Raw genomic sequence first — 27623 nt, 5'->3', positions numbered from 1 at the left:
GCTGTTTAAACATTGCTGTAATCTGTATTTCATAATCTCTTATTTGTCTTGCATCTTATTTATGTGCTGTTGATTACTAACATGGAACAAACCTAGATTTACCCCCACCCCCCCCCACCCCTGTTTAATACAAAGGCCTGTAAAGCTGTGTAAAGGTCTCCATAGTCACTGTGGACTACCAACCATGCTGGGTGCTTAAGCCGTTTTCACACATCAACCCCAGATAATGCCATAATAATGAGATTGGGACATGGTTGCTCTTTCAGCAGAAGAAAGTTTGCCTCAGATGTGTTCTCCTTAGTGGAAACGCTCCTTTTGATTTAGAGGAGGGCGCTGCCTGGACAGAACAAGAAATGGCACCCACGCCCTCACCGTGAGTTCACATGACAATCACCTGTGTTATTATCACATGGGAGCAATCGGACTCTGAACTAACATCAGGCAGCTTAAAGACGTCTGAATTGAGGACGTTTGCTCTCGCATGTGTAGTATCCAAAAGAAAACGATGTTTTCAGTCACAAATGCCAAATATTTATTATGTAATAAGAGCGTGATATGCTTCCAATTAAAAGCAGGCAATTTTAAAACTTTAAAATGATTTAAAATGTCTTTTTAAAAAGCTGCTCCTAGGCGTATTCTGTTCCACTTCGTTTAAAGCTCAGCGGACACCAGGGAAGGTTTTGGCGATCAGTTTTCTAGGCATTTAATAAGAGAGAAAACAAAAATGGAGCTGCTTAGCCTTAAGATAAAAAAATACAAGAGAAAACGAGTCAAAACTGAGCACAATTTAATGGTCAATGTTAAATACTGGCCGTAGAAAAAGGAGTATGTATTTCTATTTGAATCCATTTCCAATTTTGACATGTGCAGCCGTCTTTCCTGGTGTCACACGTCACCACAGTCAAGCGGCTGTATGTCACAGTTCCCCATTAAAAGTACAAATTTCAACTGCCCTGATTTTGACCTGGTTTGTTTACTTCTCATAGCAGAGAGAGTGACACTGCAGCCTCAGGTGACATTTTAACAGATTATCCTGTTTATTAATCCTTTAACAGGTTAAAAGGATGTTAAAAGATTTATTAATTTAAACTAACTACTATTTCTGGTGCCTGCCAACAAGGTCAGGAATATTTACTTGTCGCCTTTACTTTCTGAATCCTTAAGCTTTCTTTATAAATTCTGCAAGACTCCCAAACTACTAACTCTATGTCCCAAACTAATATCCTGGCATTGATAGTAATTTCTCTCTTCTTCCATCTGTCCTGTAGACAAAAAGTTCTGCTCCTTTTGCTGCCATGCTTTCTTCAGTGAGGACGAGTCAGCACAGACTCAGTGAGAGATGGACGGATGGGCGCAGCTGCCGGGGTTAGGGCTCGGAGGTAGTGCATGTACACAGTTTATGCAAGTGCGTTTCGTTGCGTGTACACAAGTAAAGTTGTGTATTTATGCTTTCTGAGTCACTGCTTCCTTTGCCTGTACAAACAGGAGGGAGCAGCTCAGGAGGAAAGAGGAACCCTCAACTGAAACAATGATCGTGTGGCCCAACGTAAGAGCTCAACCCCTCAGCGTAGTAACTGCGCAGCCTGATGAGGTTTCTGCAAAGCTACTGTGAGTGCAAAGGATTCTCCACAGTTTACATGGTAATAAATAACAGTGACGACAGGAGCTTTCCCCCCTTTGCCTCTGGGGAGAGCGGTTCAGTTTTGCCGAGTTTACACAGGACTTACGTCTGTGAGGATTGGCCTGGAGAGGACCAAATGTTCAGCACTTAAGTTTCCTATTAGCCAGCTGTTTCTGCCATCTCATAGCATCAACTGGTAATCTGAGAAATCTCTGTCCGTATGTGTATCTCAACAGCACTCAAACTTGACATTTGTATTGCTGGGGACATGCACAAGTACAGTGTAGTTTGACGTCGCAGGGATAAACTCTTCTCATACTTTAGCTAAAAGTCATTCTCTTATCAGACCTCTGCGTGTATGAAAAAGACACGCACTCAGAGTTTGTTTGGCTATCTTTGTGAGCATATTCAATCGCAATAATGCATTCCTAAGCCTCTTACGCCCAAATTTAACCATTTCAACTAAGTCACAAAGCATATCCTAAACCTTATTCTAACTATAAGCTACACTACAAAGCAAGGTCTTAAACTTAAATATTAACAATATTAAAAAGACAGCATATGGCTTTCAGTGGTCACTGCCAACTCACTTGCCCACAGTTTGAAGTCAAGTCTATTCTTTTGCAAACCTACAAAGAAAAGATGTTCTTGCAGCTCACATGAAATACTTCCAAGCGGTTACCACTTTGCTATTTTCTGGATCCGTGCTACATAAGCATGGCCTTGAATTGAACATACCAACCAACAGATCAGCAGATTTTTATTTAATCTCTTGTATTTTGTAATGTTTGGTTTCCTGTGACTAGTGGCTTAAAGTCATATTTGTACAGACGAGCATTTCTCAAGGAAGTTGCAACCCACAATGTGCCCATTCTACACAGCATTCACTATCATGCAAACACAGACGTTTTATTCAGTACATCCTCATAGCCTTTTATAGCAACTGTATGACTGCCTGCATGTGATGCAATTTACAGATTCAGAGTCATCTGTAAATTGCAGCTATAAAAAAAAACAAAAAAAAACAACATGAAGTCAAAGACTGCAATCTGGTTCACGGGACAACTTTACAAAAATTAAAAAGAGTGCATAGATTTTGATGAGCCTTTTCTCATGTAAATTTTGATTTGTGATACTATATTTGACTTTTCAAACTAGTAATTTCCTCAACTCCCAGGATAAATATAGCCTATATCTCATCTTTATCTTGTAGCAGCTTCTGTCAACTGATGTGGACACAGAACTAAAGGAGGAACAGGTGGATGTGACATTGTGTGACTAAGAGGCTCCTCCACACGAATACATACAGATGCCTGCACTTCACTCAGACTATATTCTTGTTTTAACTGTAGAGAAACTCATTTAAAAGTAGTTTTATACCATGTTTGTAAGGAATTACAAATAAAGTGAAGAGGTGGGGGGCACTCTAGTACCATTTCATCTTTTTTCCAAAGACACATGTATAATGATGGGAAACAATGTGGCATGCGGCTCTCTTGGTCATGATTGCTTGGTGTAGCAAAGCGATTTCCAGTCGGCAGTATTTTTAAAAATAGACAAGTAATCCCTCCAGTGTTGCTGTATTGGTGGGCTAATTACCGCTTTGGTTGCTAAAAGTGTCGCAGTGATAGAAAAGCTTCCACCAGCAGCTCTGGAACAACATGTGCACAACTTTATTAAAACAAACACAGAAATAGAAGGAACAAGAGTCCCGGTGCAGATTTGCAACCCAAACTCAAATTCAAAGCAGTAGCCAGCCTGAAAGCTTCAAGTGCTACAGCTTGCTTTCATTAGAGGCTTCATACAGCTCCTCTTCTACCCGACTGAACCAATCAATCATCCCACAAATGCAGAACAGTCAATAACCTAATCGACAACATCCCACTTCTACATTACAGAAAGCAGGAAGCAATACCACACCTTTAAAGTATAAAGTGCTATGTGCCAGAGGGAATGAGGAAACAGCTCCTCTAATGATGAGACAAGACTAAAGGGTGTGGCTTCGTCAGCACCACGACAGCCTAGAAATGTAAATGACGGCTGGTAGCGCCGGTTCCCGGGGAGGTCAGAGCAAATCACGACAACAGAGTCAAAGCAAAGCTAAGAGGGTTGCTACCATTTTGTATTTTCCAATTTGTTTAATTTGAATTCATGTAGTCATAGTCTTCCTAATTATTATAACATGTCAGGTACGAATTTGTGAAGTTTAGAGATATATTTCAATCAAAACAACTTTTACTGACATCCCTTCCTCTGTCTAGTCGCAGGCTGTTCTTCATGATGACTGATGAGAGAGGGCTGTGAGATGATGCAGTTCACTCGACGTCCAGGCTATAAAAGGCTGGCAAAGATGAAGCACTCACACTCTCTGGCCCCCTCCACCTAGTTTTTAAATGAATTCTCTTTTGTTCAAGTAAACCTGTGTGGACTCCCTCTGATATTCTGAGCATTCTCCATCATCATCTCCAGTAACATCTCCATGTTAGATCCATCCAAGGTTTTGATCCTGGGATGGGCCTAACTGACCATCACTCAAAGAAGCTGGATGATGATCTTGCTCTCCCAATATCTTACAAAGACATTTGGGGGGAAAACAAAACAAAACAAAAAAACAACAACACCTTATTCATATGCTGCTTCTTCCTCGATTAATTTATAGTAGAGAATGAAAGTGTCAGATTTGGTCACATCTGAGAGAAAGTCATCTTAAATTTGCAATTAAACTCATCTGAATCTGTACTCTTATGTTCCCAATTTGCTATTGCACTCGTTTTAGATGCTGCGTTCACTCCCTTCATCACATTTTCAAATCACTCTTGAAAAGGTTCTTTTTTTTTTAACCTCAACAAGACTTTTCTCCAAAGAATATTGGGTGAATTATTGTCAGCATTTTGATTCTCACTTGAAGTAATGGTCTGAGATCCTCCGCTATGCTCTCACACTGTAGGAATGAATGAGCACACAAGCAGATCAGTAGAGCCACCACCTCCACTCCCCTTTCCCTGACTTCGTCACATGCTCTCTCATTTTCTCTGTGTTCCCACAAACATGACACGAAAAAACCAGAAGCCCTATTGTTTATAGCCCACAGAGGACGTTTGGGTCTTTCCTGGATGGGCAGGATCCGGTATGCGCTACATGTCTGCATGCCAGCTCTCAGCTTGTCTCACAGTGGAGCTGTGCTTCAGCGGCGAGCATCAAGACAGCCGGCATCTCCGGTCCTGCACGGTCGAGGTGTTGTGTATACAAGTAATGTTCTGGCTTGTTAGTATACTGTCAATACTTGTCACGAGCTAACCCTCATATCTTAAATGTATCTCAAAAGAAAACTTCCTGTAGCTGATTGATTCACAGTGGAAGATCGGTGGAAACAGAAAAAGAAACCTGTTCAGGAAGAAAATGCCTGACTTATGTAGCGTAACAAGTTACTGGAAAACAGGACAATGAAAAATACTTCCTCAACACTCAGTAACTACAAGCAGCTCCTTAAGATTACTGCGACTGGGATAACAAAGAGTACTACTCCTTTAAAAACTTAGTGTCAGTGTGCAGGAACAGCTTCGGTACAATTGACTCATTGTGTGTGTCCAGGTTGTGGCCTCCCTGACAGTATCATGTGGCTCGGCGTCTATCGTTTTCCGGTAACAGTCTGGCTAGTCTCCCTCTCTCAACACATCTCTTTCAGGAATGTTCCCTGAGCATTTCAAACAGTGTTAATTTATTGTTCTGTATATCTAGTTGCCCGGCTTTACAAGTTGCTACTGCCATTGCTAGTTGGCATGCAAAAAAAAAAAAAACAAATAAAAAATTAGACTATTCGGCTTTTACTAACATGCAACCCCAGTTAGCTGCTGTCTCTGATGCCTGCAACGTACTAGGGCTACAGCCTTGACAGACGGCAGCACCTCTCTCTTTGTGACAGAAAGTTGTGAACAAGTAATTTTGTAAATTGTTTGCAAGTTTCTCGCATCAGAGCAGACATTAACCACTCGACCAGAGCAATGCATAACCACATTCTGCAGTGGCCTGTGTGTTAACCTGATTCTACCACCACTGCTAATTTTAGCCACATATTGCATGCGATATTGCATGTGCAGCGTTACAAAGTGCAAAGAGCCGCACATTTCAGCTAGCTTTTAAATATACACACATGCAAAACACACAGTACTTGTACTGACAATGTTTAAGCTCATCCACTAGATTGGGATCAATTCTCACCATTTTTGTTTTGGACTAGTTAGCAATTCAGATTTTTAACCCTTGAAAATGTTCTCTTTATTTTAATTTAGTTGACGAAACAAGAGTTTTCCATCAAAACAGCCACTACTAGCAAACAATGTGTAAATAAGGCACTAAAAATTATATGTAAACATCCATTTTCAACTGTTCGTCCAGTTGGGATGTTTGATCCTATTCCAGCTGTCATGGAGCAAAAGGTGGGGTACAACCTAGTAAGGTCACCAGTGTATCACAGCACTAACACAGAAAGATGGACAATCCATCGTGCTCACATTCACACACATTTAAGTATAACCACTTAACCTAACGTGCATCTCTTTAGACTGTGGAAAGAAATTGGAGTACTCACACATGCACAGAGATGCCCTATATGTACACACTAAAAAAAAATCACCTTCATTTCACTTTCATATTTCATCTTTCGGAGAGACAAGCCCCATTTGCCATTAGTCTCCTCGTAGCCATTGCCTTGCCCTTATTTTGAAAGTGCAGTTGCTGCTAACCAGCTAGCCCAGTCCCCACTTGCTTGCTTGCTGGGTTGATAAAGCTGCAGTCATTGATGTCAGTTTCCACAGCGAGTTTCTCATCTATGGTGTCCAAGTGTCCTATTTTATGTGAGAGTTCACATTTATACTCTTTTTACTCTGTCCTACATATCAAGTCAATCTCCCACATTTTGATCGAGTTTAAAATGCAAAAGTTAACATAAGTCTCACAACAACTGTGCCTCAAAAAGATGTGCTTATCTCTAGATTTCTTGTCTACTGAAAGCCAAAGATGATTAGCAGACAGCAAAGTGAAATAAAGTGTACACAGCTTACTTGGTAAGATCATAAAAAAAGGTTTACTTTTAATTTATGTCAACTGTATTTACTTAGTGAGGGAGCCAGGGAAATTGGCTTCATATAAAACACAACAGCTTATATTTATCTTTTACACGATCATCCCTAACCCTCTAATATCAAACTTACATGCAAACCAGTTTTTCCTATCCATCCATCACCATTTTATTGTGCTTATTCAAGGCTGGGTCACAAGGGCAGCAGTTTTTTAAAGTACCAAAATTTCAGACAACCTCTAAGCATTAGACAAATGTCCCTCAAAGTCCCAGATTTAGTTAGTTAGGATCTAAGCAACCCCTATCTCATCTCATGGTTGTACACTCTCCACTTCTCTGTGCTCCACCTGTCCTGAAAATCAACTTTGAATCAGAACCTGCAGCACCTGGAGAACTAATCCATGTGCCACTGCACTGAGCTCACTGAGGCTGCAGCACAGAACAAGGACCTGCAGTCCATGACAGTGACCGAATGACCCAAACCACAGTTTTCCTCGTGTACAGTCACTTTGCTCTTATTTTGAAAGTTCAGTCGCTACCAGCCAGTGAACTCCAGCCCAGCTTGCTGGCCAGGCATTTTTATCCCTTGTCCACCCATCCCACATCCTGAGACAATTTCACACATTGCGGTTCTGTCAGACAACCGCAGGATTAGAGACTCACTGGAGAAGCAGCTGATTTATTGTACAGTTATTCACCGTCACAAAGTACTTGGCTTATAAAATATTTCCAGAGTAGAAACTTATGAAAGGAATTATTCTATAAATGAATATAACAAAACCTCAGCTGCACATACATGCATGCACATGCCCCTCACTGGCCACAAATAGTCTAAATCTGTGGGAAACATTGCAGTATCGCTCAGTTTCCTGGAATCAAGTAAAAGGACTTTGAAACCCAGCAGCCAAATTTAATCAGATATCTAAAAAGAAATCTAGTTTGCACAACATCTCCCACCGTTTTCTTACTTATTTACTAACAAACAGGGTTTGGTCTGGCTCGAAATAGGTCTGTGCAGGGTGAGCATGCATGTAACCACAAATACAAAGAGCCTGTGTTCTCTCATTTAAAAGAAGTCTGTCAACACTGATTGTGTAGATATTCAGAAAAGGTACAAAAGTTCAAAAAGTGGTTTACAAGAGCAGCACAAAGTCATCTCTATGTCGTTCGCCCATCTAGCCTTCAACCCCCAGTGGAAAAATAACTGCTCCACTTTAGGTGTTGCTGTAACGTGTCTCTGACTTGCTGCTGTAGCTTCTTCACAGACCCAAAGACCAAATGCGGCTCTGAAACAAGCCCATTTGTTTTCTCTCTCTCGCTCTTCTTCTGTTTGACAGTTTCAGCTCGGGCAAACAGAGGTCAAGGTTTCTCTGATAAAAGCAGGTTTGGACTAGCGACGGCCTCTGTATGCACACGCAGCTAGAGCAGGTCTGCAGTGCCTGGGACGCCCCAGCCAATCTGGTGACTCTCCCTGACAACACAGGGTAAATGTGCCCCTGCATCAGGCAAGCCGCTGGCCTGGGAGATCCATCACCTTGGAGACCAGCGTTTGTTCAGCGAAAAAGCCCGGGGGAATCGAGGAAGCAGAAACCTCCCTAGTGACGATAAAATGAAAACAGAGCACCGCTTCATTCAGACACATTATCTGCCCAAAGATGGCAGCATGTGAACCTCTGCACCACTTAAGCAGGACAAACATCGCTGTGACGACTTCATACTAATTACAATTTTATTACAGATTTTTCTCCATATACATTAAGCCACAGCCGCAGTTTACTACACATTGTTACCTTCCATACAAGATGCAAGAAAAGGATGTCGTTACATAGGATTACAAGCCAAACCCTATTAGTATGTCATGTAGACAGTGTAATTACAGAGTTGTCTACAATCCACTCCCACATGACTCCAGAGAGGATCAACGCCAGGAGCGACCAAAACATGAGCTCTAAGCCCGCAGGCACTCACACGCCGACTCCCATTGGCTGCCTGAAACACGCTCCTCTACACGTCCCGTGTTGTGAACTTTGATTATAATAACCGATCTAAAAATACAATACTGGCGGACCCGATGATGCATGTAAGAAAGATTAATAGAAAAAGAAGGGAAAAAAAAGCAAGACAATCATTCTTTAGAGCACTGATTGAATTGTGCTGTCGCCAATGAGCTGTGTCTTATGAAGTATGAGTTCAGCCAACAAGGGTACAAGTATCAGTATGTGCTTGATCTTATCTGACATGTTTTTGTGTCAAACCAGAGGCATCTAGTGGCGCGTGCACACACACACTTTACAAACAAAAATGCTCCTGTGTCAACAGGGGAACTTGCTCTACAGACTAAGTATTTTTAAAATCCAATGATATATGGGACCAGCATCAAGGCTCAGAGCTTGTTAACCATCATCTTTCTATCCACTAAAGGAACTTGGAGCAGGCACGAGGTTGCTAGAATGAACCACCTACTGTTGTGCTTTTTCTTACTTTTTAAACTGGTGTGCACCAAGCGGAGAGGCTGCAGATTAGATTGTGCGAGCAGGCGACTCACCGCAGGCATTCCTATGATCCATCAATATAAATTCTTTGGTGGCACAGAGGTTAAGTATTGCAGCAATGTGTAAAGATGATACATTCGACAGAAATCCTTCCCACTGCTTCCATCCACCCATCCAATCACTTTATGTTTATCTGGGTAATGTGGGCAGCAGTTGAAGCCCAGAACTCGTACTGCCAGGGCAACATCTCCGTCTCTTCTGTGAGATCACCGGCATTCCCAAGCTGGCCAAGAAATGTAATCAGTTTTAATTCACATTCCTGCAACGAGCACTATTTTTTCTTATTTGCAACACCTATCATTTAGGAGAAAGCTGCAGCAAGGTACACGTAGCTGAAGGAAAAGTATATTTGGTTATACTTGTTGACCATAACCGCTGCCTCATTAGCGGCAACGCAGGATCCACAGGGTTTACTAACTTTAACCAAGATGTCAACTCCAAACATAGCAGAACAATGAAAGTTTTAATCGTTAATTTGAGATCGGGATAGCAAATTTTTAGCTGCTGATGGTGACTTTTGGGAGAGCAACAGTCCACTATTTTTTTTTTTGTTTGTTTGTTTGTTTGTTTTCCAACTTATAGATTGGTAAAAAAAAAAAATTGAAATGGTCCTCATCAAATTGAACCAATGCATCAAACTTTGCGCTGTAGTTTTTCCAGGGGTCTCTCAGATTTACCGTCCCTGGAGTAGGTACAGAAAGATGCCAAATTCTGCTGTTAAAACACATCCACCCACTAACCAACCCCCAAAAGGTTTGGCTTTTTTTTTGTTAAGGTTATCATTCTATTTTAGTGCATGCAAAACTTGCATAGTAAAACAGCCATCGCTTTTAAATATACAAATCATAAAATAACAACAAGAACAATGACAACACCTTCTTTAGAGCTTCTTTGGATTACAGCAAAAACAAATAAATTGCTGAGGGACCTTTTAGTTTCTCTGAAAGCTCCATGACTTCAATTCCTGGAACTAAACACTCCGGGGACTTTTAGTATAAACTCGGCTAATTATACTTAGCACCATCCTTCCTTCTGCAGTTCTTAAGTCCTCGCTAGCAGTCAATGCTCAATGCGGCAGGTTATCACAGCATGTTCACCCTATGGGTTTATTTCCGATTTTCAGCCTGAAGAGAACGAGCATAGGCGATGGATGTTTTAGCATACCGTAATTGTTGACCATAATCTGGACTACTAAAATGATATTAAATATTAACATTGGAATGGTTCTTTTTCTCCTCCTTGCACCTAGAATAACATTAACTAGTTCAGTGTTTGCATGTAAAAATGGCTCTCCACAAAGAGTCTTAACACACACATCCAGAAAGGAAATTACACTAGGCTTCCATTAAGTCAACAGACAACTACGAATCAATGCAGCTATGGCCCACATGCACACTCATATCAAGAGGGAAGAGGTGCTACCATTAACTTTTTTGTTAACCATTATGAGTCTAAGAGTAAATTTAGACCTTGACTGGAATCTTATCGGCAATCACTCACAGATGATGATCCGTCAGATCACTCTACATTGGTGCAACCTTTTTATTTTAGCATTTCTTACACAACCTATAACAAAAAACATATCTATCCATCTGCAGACATCACCGTCACTTGTTGGGCTTTAATCTGAAAAAAATCTACATCTGAAGACCAGCTGAAACTGAATTTTCATCTTATTCTTCAAGTTCAGCTTCTGCACAGTGCTCCCAGTTGTGTTTCAAGTCCCAGAAGAACATAGGCTAGGTTAATTAAAACTCTACTCGATTAAAGGAAGCTCACAGTTAACAAGGAGACTAAAATTAAGCTTGATTAGCTTGAGAATTGAACTGAAGCATGTTGTGCGTATCAGCCAAGCTGCAGCGCTGAGCGAAGTGTCTGTGTGTGGGCTTTTCCAGCAGGAATGTGAAATCAGTGAGTTCAAGTGTGTGTGAGAGTGAGGGGAGAGTCCGTTCAGCTTCCAGAGGGTAGGGCAAACTCCTGGAGATTCCAGACATGCCTGAATTTCCTAGGAAGTCACGTTCTGCAGTGCAAACACAGCTACGCTCAGTTAATTACACAGAACACATCGAGCTACTCACAACGTCTCAGCAAAACCATTATTATGGGAGAGCTGAGGCAAATCTGCTTAAAAATGACCCCTAATCACAAAACTGTATCAAAACAGGAGTAAATGGTCCAGCCTTTTATAAGAAAAGATGTAAAAGGGCACCCTGAGTTCAAAAGATTCCCATTTTCTGGAAAGCTGCAGAAGTCTATAAATGATTTGTCAAGTTTGCCTGGTGGGAGAAGTATTATTAGAAAGCCACCCTCTGAGAAAATGAGCACAAAGAGTTGTATTGTGAAATGCTGCGACGGCTCAAGTTAAAATAACTGACCTTTTACTGTAAACAATGCCATGTCTATCAACACTTACTGCATCAGTCATCAGATTTGGCAGCTCTGTTGTGACCACATCAAGTCACTTCAAAGCTAAGAGGTCAACACAAGAAAAAGGAAAGGAAAGGCTTAAGTGCTGAGACAAACGCATTTCTTTAGAAAAAGTAGCACTGGAGATGAACAGATATGTGCTCGGAGGGGCTGCTGATGTGCACGCACCCATAGAGGACAAAGCGTCACCGCGTCCTACACAAACCCGGCACGGCCTCGTTCATTATTCATCAGCGGCATGAGCATGGCACATATGTGCGTGCATGCCGCTTTGTCATCTCCGAAGATCCCTGCTGTGCTTTTTTCTATTGACCTCTTGCACTCATTCTTCCTGTATTACACACAAACATTTACCCATCAGCACCTCTCTATTAGAGGCCTGAAAGTGTGGCATCACCCAGCCTGTGCTACATTGTGTTTGCTTAAAAACTAATAAACCAACCATGACCACAGTAACAAGACCATTTCCACACAGATGGGCCTTACATTTTTAGAGAGAACAATAAATATATCTTCTTTGTTTGAATGTTTTTTCTCTGTGCCAAAGCACACATAGAAATAGTAAATACTACCAATCCTACACAAAAATGGACAAAAAAAAGTCAATTCAAGTCAATACAACAACGGAAAACAATCCACCAAAGGAAACATCCATATGCTCCTTCCACCCTCTACTCAAAAGTAGAAAGTTTGCACTTCCAGAAAGTTTTGTAATATATTAGACAAAGAGCTCATCAGTGCAGAAAAACGGAAGATGCTGTGCAAACATGGGTAAAATAAATATGATAAATGCCATACAAAACTGCAAATGGTAAATAAAGATGTATTAGCTGATTTATCTAAAGATCGTTAGATGGTCAGAACACTGGCTGCAAAACCCACTCATGATACCAGCTAATGGGAGGGAAAATCAATACTGTGATCAATAAGGAAGAGAAGCAGGCAATTTAGATAAGTTGTTAATGATTGTTCAGTCAGTGATAGCTTTAATGTTAAGGAAATCCTGAACTCTGAGAACATCCTTGATATTGCACAAAAGTACACAAATGGTTTGTTTTAATAAATCTGCATGCACCGACACTAATTTGCTTCAGGAATGAAAGATTTAATTTTCTGTGTTTCTCAAAGCAAAAGCAGCTAAACCACATACGGACTGCATAAAGGACGGACGTAGCTGCTCGCCCACTTATATACAGTCTACAGTGCAGAATGTGTGTGACATCAGTGAGTGTCTAACATTAGGTAAAGAGCACTGAAGTAGTATGTAGACATGTGCATCATAGTAAAAAAACACTGCTGTAGTTGTAATACTGTCAGGGCTGAACATAGCAGATGGGAGGGAAAATGCAAGGGTTTCATCAACATCTGCAATGGGAAGGTAAAAATATGCAAGGCTCAGTCTATGGCTTGGAAACAATATTTACTCAAAATTTGGGTTAAGGTGAAAAGTATTGGGTTTGAACCAGTGTGGCTGAATGGCAGTAACATCAGTTGATGAAGAGTTAAACTGGTGTGCAGACAATGCTATCAAAGTAGTAAGCACTGCTGTGGCTGTGTTATTTATGCTTTTTTATCGTTACCTTTGAGATCTCAAGCTTAACATTCCTTCATGGTTCATGCTACATCGTTTAGGATTACAAAGAAACAAGGTGCTTAACGTCCTTTATCAGAAACACCATCAGTTATGCACTGTGAGCATGTATATGGAAGACAGAGGGAGAGCGAGAGCGGGAGGAGCAGGGGCAGGAAACAAACAGAAACAATGCCGTGCTTGGAGGAGCACTGGAGCAAACAGCATTAAAACATAACCCAATTTTTCTAAAACGCTGCGTTTTCTAAATGCTCTAAAAAACAAGGTCCAGATTCAAGATGGTCACACAAAAACAGTCCATTCCAGGACTAACTTAATTAATCCCACTTCCTGCTCACACAGACGCTCCCAACATAAAGCAATCAACAAGAAAAAACACCGCCGTTAACAGATCTGACCGGCCTGAACTTGAGGCGCTTTTATGCTCGACGTGTCGATTGTGTCTGATGATGATTTTCACATCACATCCTGTGACACCGACCAGTCATGTCACTCTTGATTTTTGTAACCTGGTGCTTTGCGAGCGGCCGTCGTGGTTGGGTCAAAGATACTAGTGTACGATCGCGCCAGTTTTCAACTGCATTTTTAACAATAATGTTGCACAGAAGCTCACAGAGATGTTCCAAATGTTTGAAAACGTGAGTTTGTGGAAAAAACTTTGCAAAAACAACCCCCCCAAAAAACACTTGACAAAGTCTTGGCTTTCAATTTTGACTTCTTCTCCTCCGTATCAACACTTATTCCATGATGCTGTCTAAGTGGCGACATCTATTGTTAAGGAGAACACAGCAGTTTCTTGCTCCTTAACGGCGGGTATAAATGGCTCCATCAGTCTGATAACGGCACAGCTGTTAGGGAATGTTAGGGAATAAATCCACACAGTTCAAGCTCTTTCTCTTCCCCTCATTCACACCGTGGCTGTAAATACTCTGCAATATTGAACTTAACCTGGTTTAACCTGGGAGTGGAGCGGGTAAGATGACTGAGGAAATTAACCTCCATAAGATTACAAAATGCATCTACTCATCATATTGTCACCACAGATATCACTCATGCCTGAGCCTAATTCTGCATGCATCACACCTACAGTTTTTATGCAAATCTGCCAGGTTTCTTCAACTATTAAAACTAAATTAGACTGAGATAAGGAGGCTTAAGATAAAGGGCGGCAATCCATTCACAAACCACTGGTACAGACAGTACACTGGACAGAGGATGTGAGGCCTATCACTTTTCAGAGTGATAGGCCTTCAGTGATTGTGTGTGGCCTACAGATAAAGGGCAGCGTTTGTTTGTGGTTGGTTTTTAATGCCATCCTGGATGACCTATTCCCCCCACGGGGACATCGACACCCTGACAGATTAGCCTCAAAGGGCCACTTGTGTGACTGGGAGTGCTGCCCCTGAGCTTCTGTATGATCAGAAAGTTCAGAAACAGCATCCTTTCATGAAGAAATGTCACAGCTGAATTGAAATGCTCCAAACTTCATATGCTCATTGACAGCAGTGATTTTCTTCCTCCTTTTGGAGTCTGTAGCCTAAACATAACCTGTTGACGATGTGCAAATGCCATAGACAGTTTACTCACCCAGAATAAACATCATTCCTAGAGACAAGTAGCCCTATGCCTTTCTGATGTTTCTAAACCAACTGTTTACAGGATAAGATCAACACATAAATACAGAGGGACAAAAAAAATGGTGTCACCTTACATCATGTCTGTCTGTAGCCAACACCAGGTATCCTTCCTATCTCATTGCACCAGCAGCTACAGACTCTCCCCTACTGCAAACAGCTGCCACTGCCACCACAGCCATCAATTATTCACCAGAGCTTTGCCTCTGTGTTTACCTTTGAGGCAGAGGCCAGAGTGCACGGGAGAGTGGTGTGAGACAGCAACACACAGACCAGCATCTAGTCCGAATCACACTGAAGACACAGGATCATTTGATGAGCAATGTGCTACTGTGCTCAAAGTCAATTTAAACACACAGGATCGGACTCGGATCGTATTATAACGAGGCTACGAGTTGTAGATTGCGTTTATTCTCCATATCAAGGTGACTTGCAAGCAATACTCATTCAGATTATCAATTATCATCCGTTAGTAATTGCTAAATTTGAAGAGCAACTCACAAGTCAAGCATTTCAGCTGCTGGATTCAGAAAATGTTCAGCATTGTTTTCTGAGAAATAACCTGAGATGAAACACTCACTCAGGTCAAAACAGATATAATCTCTCTTGGCACAGAGCAATATGTCAGAGGTATATACCTTTTCCAAGTACATGTTGGCTGTTGGTCCACATGTACTTTAGATATATAACTAGGCTGTGTACTTCAAATGTTAATTTCAGTTACCATTTTGCCTTCTCTTCATAAGTAAAAACAAGATGAAACACTTATCACACTACAACCTGTTTCACTATGATGAAACAGGTTGCTCTTTTGTCTTTAGGCACACCTCTTCCAAGTGCTGCCCCTCCCATTTTAGTTACCATTTGTTTGGGATTTTTTTTTAATTAAGTTTCACTCATGAATCTAGCATTAATGAGTCTAAGTAATCATATAAAAAAAAGAAATTCTCATTGGGATTTTTGCCATAATCGAGCAGCAGTAACATGCACCGAGTCAGATGTGTGTTTATGCATGCCTTACAGAAGCAACGTGTTGCACTCTATGATTCCTTTTACATAGTTAAACGCTGCCACTTCCCAGAAAGAAGGTTTTAAAATGCCAAACGGTCTCATGCCGGCTCGTGGAATCCTCACAACCTCAAATCTAATGTTTTTTCCGTGTTCCTTCTGTCTCAGTTCCACTTTAATAAAGGGCAAAAAAAAAGGTCCAGATTTGGAGGCGAGAGCTGCTTTTTAAAATATGATGTATGAATAAAATTAGCCTAACCCCACTATTAATTGAAAATACATAATCTGATTTGGACAGGTATAGGCAAAGAAAAAAAATTGGTTTAGCCATGAAAAACAACTCTGTTAATAACATAACCAATATTATATTTCAATCTGAATGCATTTTACTTATAAGATTGGTGCATAATATACCCTGATCATGACTGCAAACAAAAAAAAAAAAATTACTTTACCATCCCTTTTTAAGATTTTTCTGATACTGGGCTTGAAATGGGGGCGGGAAGGAGAATGCACACCTGTAGCTGTGTAATGCAGATCTGGGATCTGTGACCACTTCGCAGACTTCTTCTTTCCCACCTGACACTGCACGTCATGGACTGATGAATGACCCCACCAGACCCCCAGAGGAGTGAGGATGAGTGGAGCTCAGCTCAACTCACAGAACCCCCCTACTCCTGTTAATCCATCTCCGGAATAACCCCCTCCAATCACCACTATATACTCACTCTCTCGCTCAGACATACACCTCCCATTACCCCTCTGTCCCACTAGATTGAGGGGGAGGGGCAGGCAGGATGTGAGACCAGCTGGTCATCAGCTCAGACAAAGAAACCTGCTGAATGAGCTTGTGCATCAAAAAGAAACCGACCTCTCACATTGCTCTTTCTTCATAGTCTCACCAGCTCTGGATGTGTTTTCAATTTTAAGCGGGGTGGTGATTATGATGATGAGAACGGTGATTGCAAAATATTACTTCTGCTTTCTCACAACCACAGTGGGGTGGGTCAATTTCACAAAGAGGAGACATTACTGTTTGTCTTAAGATGTGGACACGTTTACACTGTGTGGACAACAGCACCTGCCGGCTTTACCCTACGTTATGAACAGCAGGAAAGCAGAAAAGCCAGATTTCGTTTTACCGCAGAGAGGCCACCGGCAGGTGCAATTTATCTTTGGCCCTAGCCTACTTCAGCTAGTCGCAGGGGAGAGACAAACCAGGACTCCACTGTAAAGTTAACTGGAAACTCGGGGAGGCGAGACAGAATGCATAACTCAAGAGGACACAGGGTGAAATATACACGTCCTAGATTATGACACTAAAACTTAGTGAGCATCCCACTTCAGGCTATAAATTCCAGTCAGGGTGATGTTCTCTTATACCTTTATTAAGGATTACACAGAAGATGGGTACAACCGCTTTTCCATAAGATACACTTGTCCATTCAAACTCGTGTAAACTGATTCACATTTAGTCAAGGTTAAGTGAATAGGCCACTTTGGGTTTCATTTGACCGAAGGCCGAATAAACACAAGGGAGTCAGGAGAATGGCGCTCAAGATGTTTATCAATGCATTTTACATTCGCAAAGTGGCGAAGAAGCAGATACCACAGGAAGTGTGCGCAGAGGCGAGCCGGCTTGCATGCAGGGGTCACAACTGTTGCGCTGCGGGGCTTTTTCATGGCCGGGTGAAGCCCTAATCTGCCCTTTAGCCACAGATCTGTCAGCACATACAGAGAGGGTGACAGCTGAGGATTTAAAAGACTACAACGTCACCCTTCCTATTTAACAAGCACGTTTACATCCTGTCTCCATTCAAAACTAAATATCTGCACTCATAACTTTACCAAGTTAAAATAAAACCTTACAAGTTTATTCAGTCAAGGAGATAAACAAGAAAGCAGTGCATTCACACCTATGACAGACAACTAAATAATGCACTTATTTAATAACATATTCGTCATACAACTGGTTTTGAGCAGTGTTGAGACAGCAAATCATATAAATTATTGTAACATTTACCTTCAGTTGTACCTGGAAGGCCCTATTAGGCAACAACACCGGCAGTGACATGCATAAAACCTGTTTGGCAAAGTCTTACCGGGACACACCCAGTTAGGATTTGTTCCCTAGTTCAACAATAGAAAAGCAAGAGCAAGAGCATATATTGAAAAGCTGCAAACAGCAGCAACCTGCTGTTTGATTTTGGCAGGTGTAACTGACACACACACACACACACACACATATACACACACACACATACACACACACACACACACAATCTTAAAATTGATCATTTGAATCATGATATGCCTGCAGATTTAGTGTAAGCCTGGTGAAGGCCAACACAGAGCACACAGGAAACATGAAGAGCTATGACATTGGATATGGGAGGAAATCAGATGGGTGAATGGACTTCTTTGTAACCTGTCATGGGACTTGAGAGTGGCTAAAAAGATTATTCCCTCTTCCTCCATATGATATTCCAGCCTAGGCTAGTTTTTCAAAGCGGCTAAAAAGAAATTCAGACAGCAAACATCCTTGCTGAGAATACAGAGCTGAAAGTAGAGAGACTACTACATTTCATTTTACAATTTATGACTTTTATTAAACTTTAATTAAGATCAATGATTTCTCTAGCATTGCTTTGGATTCAGGAGAATTTGGCCTTTTATACTCGGGGTTTTCCTAGAAGTTTTCTGCAGACAAATCCAGCTTACATGTGTAGTCACCCACCAAAGGCCCGTCTTAAGTCAGGAAAACCCTGACAGTCAAACTACATGGTAATTTACACAATAAGGAACCCAGCAGCAAAACAAATGCATGATTAAGGACTCCCTGTCATGAGAAAGAGAGTGGTATTAACAACTAAGGATGTATGAACATGTGGGGAATCCCCATCCAGTGGTTGACTTAAAAGGCTCCCTAAACCCAGTCCACACACACATAAGTCAAACTTAATGCTATTACTGTTCTACATAAAATAATCAGTGCCCGGATAAGATGCTCTTGAATTAGGAAATGGGAGACATCATCACCAGAGATAACAGCGAGCAGTGCGGTGGGGGCCGAGTCATAGCAAACTTAAGAAACTGTCAGGATGGGGCGTGCAAATCTCCCATCTGTTCACGCCGTTAAACCCCTACCAACAGCATCCAGACCCATGCACACCCAGCGTGACACTAATTACTGCTACATCTTGACTGCTTTATTCTTCACTACCAATTTAAAAGCAGTTAACTGCATTTCAGCATCTATAGTTTGTGAAAAGGTGCTTGAATCTTTTTCAATACGTTACCTATCACATACACACACACACACACACCTGGCCAGCGCGTCTTTGCTAATTTAAAAGAAGTGACAGTTTGCAGAGGTGTCACCCCCTGAGCCGATTATTCTCCATCTATGGCACATGTTGTACATGGTGGTGCAGGAAAAAAGCAGGCCAGGCTGTCCAGGCTGTTTGTCATATGAAAGGTTGGCTCGTTCACAGACGCACATGATGAACTGATGAGCAACAGAAGAAAAAAAAACAAACAACTAGGATGTGAGACTGAGTCTAAAAATAGCTGAAGACTGACTAGTAGGTCCACAGAGTCATCTCTGACTTGAATACATAGTGACAGGGCAGGAGCACAGAACTGCACAGAGGCACTCAGCTGTGAGCTCATAGTGGCAATGCCATTCATCATACAGTCAGTGTCCTTGTTTCCAACCCTGTATTGACCTGACCCCCTCGCGCCGCTTCCCCGCTGAAGCCCCGCTGATTCTGAGGACCACAGAGCACCCAGATGCTTCGTGTCTGCACGCTACGCATTTACCGTGACCACAGGAGACATTCTGTCACCACACATTTATGTCTCTCGATTGAAGCCAGCGCCACGCAGACAGGCTCAGTCGGTTAGCCGTCTGTGCCGGAGTATTTGGGTGTATCTGTCACTCTGTGTTTCAGAGGACAGGAACCAGGTACACCGTGGATGTCTGTCAGGTACGAAGTCGAGGAAAAGCACTCTGTCTGCCAGTGAACCTGATCAGGCAAACTAGGCTAAGATAGTTCAGCTGATTTTTTTCTCCATGCACAATAGAAAACCTACAAGATTTTAATTCCTAAGGCAGTAAGAGTGTAGTTTAAAAAAAAAAAAACTAAGGGAAGAAAAGGAAATAAAATACAAAAATTGCCCAAATAAGTCTACACCTGTAGTTCTCAGACTGTGGGGTGGAACAGAAATATTTTAAGGTTTGTTTGTTTTTTTTCCTTATTTATGTAAAGTTTAACTTGGATCCTTGATGACTGATTACAGGGAGACAGTGATAGGCTGTCTCTCTGTTTGCAAGAGACAGCCAATCACAAAAAGCTGGCTGTGACTGGATAGTAAAGGAAACTAAAGCGGCTTATTTCAAACGGTTACAATCTCAAGGGCTGCACCAATGCACAGTGTAAGATAAATGTGGATTATTTTAAACTTTCAATCATGCAAAGCTGCTTTATATGAAAATATGATAATGGTTGTCCCCTTTTCTTGTCTTGAATATCAGTTTTATTTACCAAAAGACTGTAGGATAAATGGTCAACAGTGGTTCCTGCAATGAATGTGTATCTACTGCTCTGAGAAAATAACAAAAAGCTCTATTGTGTTTTGATTCCCAGGTGGTCCAGTGCCAACACTTCAGCCTCGGCTGACCTTGAGTTGTTAACAATCTTTATCGGTGAATATGCCACTCGTCCCTTTCACCACTAAAGCTAAAGTTGTGAAATAAAGACAGACAATGTCTATTCATACATACTCCCAGCAACATGACAATCACGATAATCACTGGTCTTACCGATGAACAATGTTTTCAACTAAACACTTGAGAGGCAAGAAGCAAGTGTTTTGTTCCGCAAGTCTGAAGAAATCATACCGACAGCAGTCCTGCTCCCCTTAAAATAAACTGAGCAGTGCAAAGAGAACTTTTGTCATATTTCAAACTGTGGGAGTGTGGGTGGGGATGGCTTTGCAAGTCATTCCACGCATGCCTTCAAGAGGCTGCATCCAATCCAACTGGCCAATGCTACAGGCAACACTGTGCATGCCAGCTGTTTTGATCCGAGCTAGTCCATCTACCCTCTATACTCTTCTTAACAGACAATAACACCCCAGTATTTACGCCATACTCTACTTTTTCTTCTATTGTTTTGTTTTTTTTTTAACTCTGGCTTATCAGCACTCTACTGTTCTTGACAAAAAACACACAAATGATACTGGATTGCTTTTTTTTTTTAACTTAGGATTTAATTCACTTATATACTTAAAAAAATAGAAAAGCCAAGATAAATCCATTGCAAATAAGGTAACACCAACTAATGGCTTTGACTGTAGAAGGACTGATTACTGGCCCCACTATCCACTAACATATGTGCAGGACAACTTTGTAATGAATGTGTTGTTACAACACTGCAACTCATTTCCAAGCAAGGAATGAGGCAGCACTGATAAGGAGGAAGTACCTGAGCAGCTGACATTATGCAAACTGCTTTATTGGTTATGTCACCTTTTTCTCTACAACAGGTGAGTGATTCTCAACTGTTAGCAAATGTGGATTTGGCGCAGTGACATGTACTGACTCACCCTATGGGTATTGGTATATGGGTGTTTTAAATTCTCTGCATACCTTTGGTAGCTCTTTGAGTTGATTGGCATCAAGGAGAAGCTCCTCCAAACTGCGGCTGTATCGAAATATTTCATCAGGAACCGTCTGCAAGTTGCAATGCCGCTTGTCCACCGACTCGACGTGGCGGTTGCAGCGCCACAGGGGGATACACTTCAGCATGTCCGGCCGCCGGAGGGGAGGGGGGTCTGGTTGCCGGTGCTACTGCAATCTCCGCATCGGAGGGTGAAGCTGTGGGGGTAAAAGGTCGCTCTAGGAGAGAGGGTATTTTTGCTGGAGGGTCAAACACTTGCTGTGCTCACACGAAGATCCTTAACGAGAGGCCGAAATCCACTTAAGGGACACAAAATAATCCTTTCGATCTGTTAGCGATATTCCCCGTTTCAGTTCAGCCGTGTCCAGTGATTGTCAGGTCCGCGTCAGCGTCATCCAGCCCGGGATCACGATCAACGTAAACAACAACGAAAAAAAAAAGAAAGAATGAACGAAAAAAAGAAAACGAGAACTCTCACTCGGATCAAGTGTTTCCTCACTTCTTCGTACTGACGAGAGTATCGTTAGCTTGTTTTTCTACTGCCACCACATCCCCCGAATCAGACCCGAGCTCTGCCGCGGCTAGCTGGAAAACATGCACCACGAAACAAGCCCGCTACGCAGAAAGGCTGCTCCAAGTGTCGCACTCATGAGTGGCGACTGCAAAAAAACACACACAGCCACTTGACTTGTGGTACAGATAAAACGGCTACAACGAAACAGCTAACGCAGCACAGAGAGCGAGTCAGCAGAGATTAACCCGAGTATGATAGTAGGATGTCCTCAAGCTAGTTAGTTAGCCAGCATCGGCTAGTATAGATGACTGCACGTCTTTGTGCCTAGCTGCCGTTAGCTAATACTGATATAATAAAACCAATGGAAAACGCCGGCCTTTGGGGTATATTAGCGACATCTCAAAATTATCCAAATAAACTTCCCAGTTAGTTTTCTTTTAGTCCGACGTGCGTGAAAATGCCAGTAGCAAGTGCTGGAGCTCCATGCGCAGCCGCGCTTACCTCCCCTGTTGCACCGAGGCAGGCCGGTTTGTCGTGTGGGGGGCTGGGCTCGGTTGAGCTGGAGCATCGCCGCTTTGCGCCTCTGTAACGGAGGCCACGACTTGCTTTATTACGCCACCTAGCGGTATTTCTCAGCAAGGTTAAGGAGAAAAGCTTTTCAAACACATGCTAGTAAAAGAAAAGAAAATTATATTTTCATCTAATGGTCAAAATGGTCATAATGCTTATAGGCTTTTTACTATTTAACTTAGGCTTTAGTTTTATTTTAAACTGCAATAATGCATATATCTGCAAGAATCCTTGTATGGCTCAGATTTTTACACATAAACCATAAACAGGAATATACAACGGATATACAATTTTTATACCATAAAACTGATATAGCACATTTTTTACAAAGAAGTAAAATATAAGTTAAAACACACACACACAAAGAGAGTTAAATGTAGAGCTTTTAACATAAAACGTTTCTGAGTCTGTGTTTAAATGTATGCAGAGATCAGGTCAGATTGTTCCAGTAAACAGGACCACAATAACTAAAAGCATCATCAGCACACTTAGATCTAATTCTGGCAGCAGTTAAAAGATTGGACTTGGTGACCTGAAAGGTCTAGTAGGGTTATGGACACTGAGCAAGTCATCGATGTACTGTTGGGCCAAATCACTGAGTGCTTAATGAACTAGTAGAAGGATTTTAAAGGTAATTTTGTGTTGAACTGGGATCAAACAGATAATACTGTCAAATATCAGTCTGTTTGGGTTCTCCGGCTTCCTCCCACACCCCAAAGACATCTGGGTAGTGGGGTTAGGTTAACTACCAACTCTAAACTGGCTGTAGGTGTGAATGTGCGAATATTTGTCTGTCTCTCTCTGTTAGCCCTGTGACAGACTGGCAACCTGTCCAGGGTATACCCTGCCCTGTGGCAGCTGGGATAGGCTGCAGTGCTGTCTCCCTGTGACCCTGAACTGGAAAAGTGGAAGAAAATGGATGGGTGCACCTATCGTCTATGACTTGCTCAGTGTCTAAAACCCTACTAAACCTGTCAGGTCTTCAAGAGCAGATCTTTTAACTGGATGGTAACTTTTCCATGTGTGTGTAAGGACTGTGGCTACTGCATTCCAAACGAGTTGAAGTCATCCTACTGATGATTTGGATAGTCCTCCAAATTAAACAGTTTCTCAGAAGTCAGTTAGAGATATGAATTATCTAAGTTTGGGGTTTTTTTTCTAAGTTAATGCCATTAACTTAGAAACTTCTAAGTTAATGGCCATTAACTTCTTTCTGATAGTACCATGCAAAACATGTAAAGGTTAAAGAGTACTGGACCAAGAGCGGATCCCTGAGGAACCCCTGACTGAATCTCTATTTCTCCAGATCTAACTGAAGGTACTAACTGGACCATAAACACTTCTATCCTTTAGGTATGATGAAAACCAACCAAATCACAGAGCATTTGAATTAAAATGTCATGATCAGCATTGAAAGTAATATACAGGGTGGGCCATTTATATGGATACACCGTAATAAAATGGGAATGGTTGGTGATATTAAAGTCCTGTTTGTGGCACATTAGTATATGTGAGGGGGCAAACTCCTCAAGATGGGTGGTGACCATGGTGGCCATTTAGAAGTCGGCCATCTTGGACATAACTTTTGTTTTTTCAATAGGAAGAGGGCCATGTGACACATCAAACTTATTGGTAATGTCACAAGAAAAACAATGGTGTGCTTGGTTTCAATGTAACTTTATTCTTTCGTGAGTTATTTACAAGTTTCTCTTTGTTCACAGCCATTGACATGTCGAAGAGGTTAACACGTGAGGAGCGGATCGAAATTGTGTTGATATCTGGTGAACGCAGTAACCGGGTCATTGCAGCAGATTTCAATGCAAGACACCCTACGAGACCACCCATCTCCCATGCTACAAAATCAGGCAGGTGCATAAATTTAGGCACCACAAAAAAAAAAAAAAAAAGGAAATGAAATCAATATTTAGTAGGTCCGCCTTTTGCAGAAATTACAGCCTCTAAACGCTTCCTGTAGGTCCCAATGAGAGTCTGGATTGTGGTTGAAGGTCTTTTGGACCATTCCTCTTTACAAAACATCTCTAGTTCATTCAGGTTGATGGCTTCCGAGCATGGACAGCTCTCTTTAACTCGCACCACAGATTTTCAATAATATTCAGGTCTGGGGACTGAGATGGCCGTTCCAGAACGTTGTACTTGTTCCTCTGCACGAATGGCTTAGTGGATTTTGAGCAGTGTTTCGGGTCGTTGTCTTGTTGAAAGATCCAGCCCCGGCGCAGCTTCAGCTTTGTCACTGATTCCTGGACATTGGTCTCCAGAATCTGCTGATACTGAGTGGAATCCATGTGTCCCTCAACTTTGACAAGATTCCCAGTCCCTGCACTGGCCACACAGCCCCACAGCATGATGGAACCACCACCATATTTTACTGTAGGTAGCAGATGTTTTTCTTGGAATGCTGTGTTCTTTTTTCCCCATGCATAACGCCCCTTGTTATGCCCAAATAACTCAGTTTTAGTTTGATCAGTCCACAGCACCTTATTCCAGAATGAAGCTGGCTTGTCCAAATGTGCTTTAGCATACCTCGAGCGGCTCTGTTTGTGCTGTGGGCGGAGAAAAGGCTTCCTCTGCATCACTCTCATATACAGCATCTCCTTGTGTAAAGTGCGCCGAATGGTTGAACGATGCACAGTGACTCCATCTGCTGCAAGATGATGTTGTAGATCTTTGGTGCTGGTCTGTGGGTTGACTCTGACTGTTCTCACCATTCGTCGCTTCTGTCTATCTGAGATTTTTCTTGGTCTGACACTTCGAGCCTTAACTTGAACTGAGCCTGTGGTCTTCCATTTTCTTAATATGTTCCTAACTGTGGAAACTGACAGCTTAAATCTCTGAGACAGCTTCCTGTATCCTTCCCCTGAACCATGATGGTGAACAATCTTTGTCTTCAGGTCATTTGAGAGTTGCTTTGAGACCCCCATGTTGCTACTCTTCAGAGAAAATTAAAAGAGGAGGGAAACTTACAATTGACCCCCTTAAATACTCTTTCTCATTATTGGATTGACCTGTGTATGTAGGTCAGGGGTCACTGAGCTTACCAAGCCAATTTGAGTTCCAATAATTAGTTCTAAAGGTTTTGGAATCAATAAAATGACAGCAGTGCCCAAATTTATGAACCTGCCCGATTTTGTTTAAACAATTATTGCACACTTTCTGTAAATCCAATAAACTTAATTTCACTTCTCAAATATCACTGTGTGTGTCTCCTATATGATATATTTAACTGACATTTTTTATTGTAACAACCAACGATTTATACAGGAAAATGACTATTAACAAGGGTGCCCAAACGTTTGCATCCCACTGTGTTTTATGTCATATTGTTACAGCTTTCTATTTTATTTTATTATTCATTCTTTCTAGTTGCACACAGTACAACTAGATGATATTTTGATCCTGTGTTTGTTCCGTACATATCGCAGAACTGACAATACCTGCTTTGGTGACTCTTAAGGAAACAGCTGAAAGAAGAAGAAAAAGACTTGAAATATATCTGCATAGTGATTTAGATTGAGGACTACCTATCAAGATATCATTTGACTATCACGCAGATGTAGATATGTACAGTTTCAATAACCAAAGAAGTAATCTTTAAAGACCCCCTTTTTTTTCACTTCATGCTCAAAACCTTTTGTCCAAACCACTTATCGCTGTCATAATGAAAGACTTCTGCACACCTTTATACACAAGATTTCTAAAGCTAATAATCTTGCTTCCGTTTTCCATCATGTGCTCTTGAAACTATGTGTTAGAAAAGGAAGCCTAACCTTAAACTGATGCCTGGCAGTGACTTCCACGCCCTCATTCATGAAACGTTTACCGGACATGGGGCTGCCTGAGGGCAATTCTGAGCAATAAAATGTTAATATTGCGCAATTTTACAACCAATGAGTCTTATTTCTATCCCCAAACAATTTAACCATGGCATCATGTGAAATCACACACCCTTTCCTGAAAACACCAAAAAGATTGTACTACTCTCTGATCCTGTGTGTTTCAGGTCTGAAAACCAACCACTACTGTAGGCCCACGATGCCACCAGGGGCCACAACCAGCCTGCCAAAGTTCAGTTCAGCCCACTGGATGGTTTTTCAATGGGAGAAAATTGCACAAAGTCACTAACTACTCCAGTTTAAAATTCAATAAATAAATATAAAATGTTATTCCTTTTGCACAGATGCCAGTCTCACTACACGAGTGAAAAAGTCTAGTAGAGTTAAAGGTATTTCTAGGCCTAGAAAAGGTTTTTGAATCTTAAAATTTTAAATACAGTTTTTGCTTACTTGCAAAATCTCTGCACATATTTTTATGGCTTTTTACTGAAGTAGGCCTGACTATGAATACTTCTTTATACTAAAGAGAGCAGAAAATATATTGTGCAGTGGTTTTATTGACCTGGCCAAACTGAGATCAGTTTAGGCAGCATGTGGCTCATAAAGTAATAATAATCCTACACATTACTTTTAGTGTATTGTAAATAAAAGTAATGTAAATGTGGCATTTGAATCAAATTTTAGACCCAAATCTGAACATAACCTACTCTGAACCAGGTTATATGGTCAGCATGGGTTACCATAGTGATCGAGCCCTTGAAAACAAAGGCACCTTCCAGCTTTGAACTTGACTTAGCTGACATAATGTATCTTGCTAATAATTAATATACAATTACATAATTGCATAAGTAATCTTGCTTCGTTTAGACCAGCAGTTGTAGCTGCCTTTTTGTACTTAATGGCTTAATGAGCAACTGAATAAGAAATTATTCATACATCTAAATAAATTGAAGAGTTACGCTGCTACAAGATTAGAAACGCCACACTTTTTGTGGACAAACAATACCCTTTATTGTACAAAGAAAAAGTGTTTTACATGTTCGGCAATTTCAGGAAAGAAAATAAAAGGGGCTAAAAGCAAGAAAACAAAAACT

At 41.4% G+C, this 27623-nt stretch overlaps 1 protein-coding gene across 14 annotated transcripts in view; it reads right to left on the bottom strand.

Annotated features, from left to right (window-relative positions):
- The window catches only part of scrib (scribble planar cell polarity protein), a 77763-nt gene extending 55108 nt beyond the window's left edge, over positions 1 to 22655 (bottom strand). For 11 of the 14 annotated variants that reach the window (XM_040044208.1, XM_040044214.1, XM_040044219.1 and 8 more), the window contains exon 1: positions 21564 to 22655. In XM_040044208.1, the coding sequence (XP_039900142.1) occupies positions 21564 to 21722 (159 nt within the window). In that variant the 5' untranslated portion in view covers positions 21723 to 22655. Of the gene's footprint in view, positions 1 to 20735; positions 21541 to 21563 lie in introns of those variants that run through there. The other 3 variants (XM_040044217.1, XM_040044222.1, XM_040044221.1) reach the window with 2 other exon arrangements.
- Between the last annotated feature and the right edge of the window lie 4968 nt (positions 22656 to 27623).

The sequence above is a fragment of the Simochromis diagramma genome, unplaced genomic scaffold, assembly GCF_900408965.1.
Source record: "Simochromis diagramma unplaced genomic scaffold, fSimDia1.1 OVJJ01000602.1, whole genome shotgun sequence".
Lineage (NCBI taxonomy): Eukaryota > Metazoa > Chordata > Actinopteri > Cichliformes > Cichlidae > Simochromis > Simochromis diagramma.
This window is presented reverse-complemented; position numbering and strand designations above follow the sequence as displayed.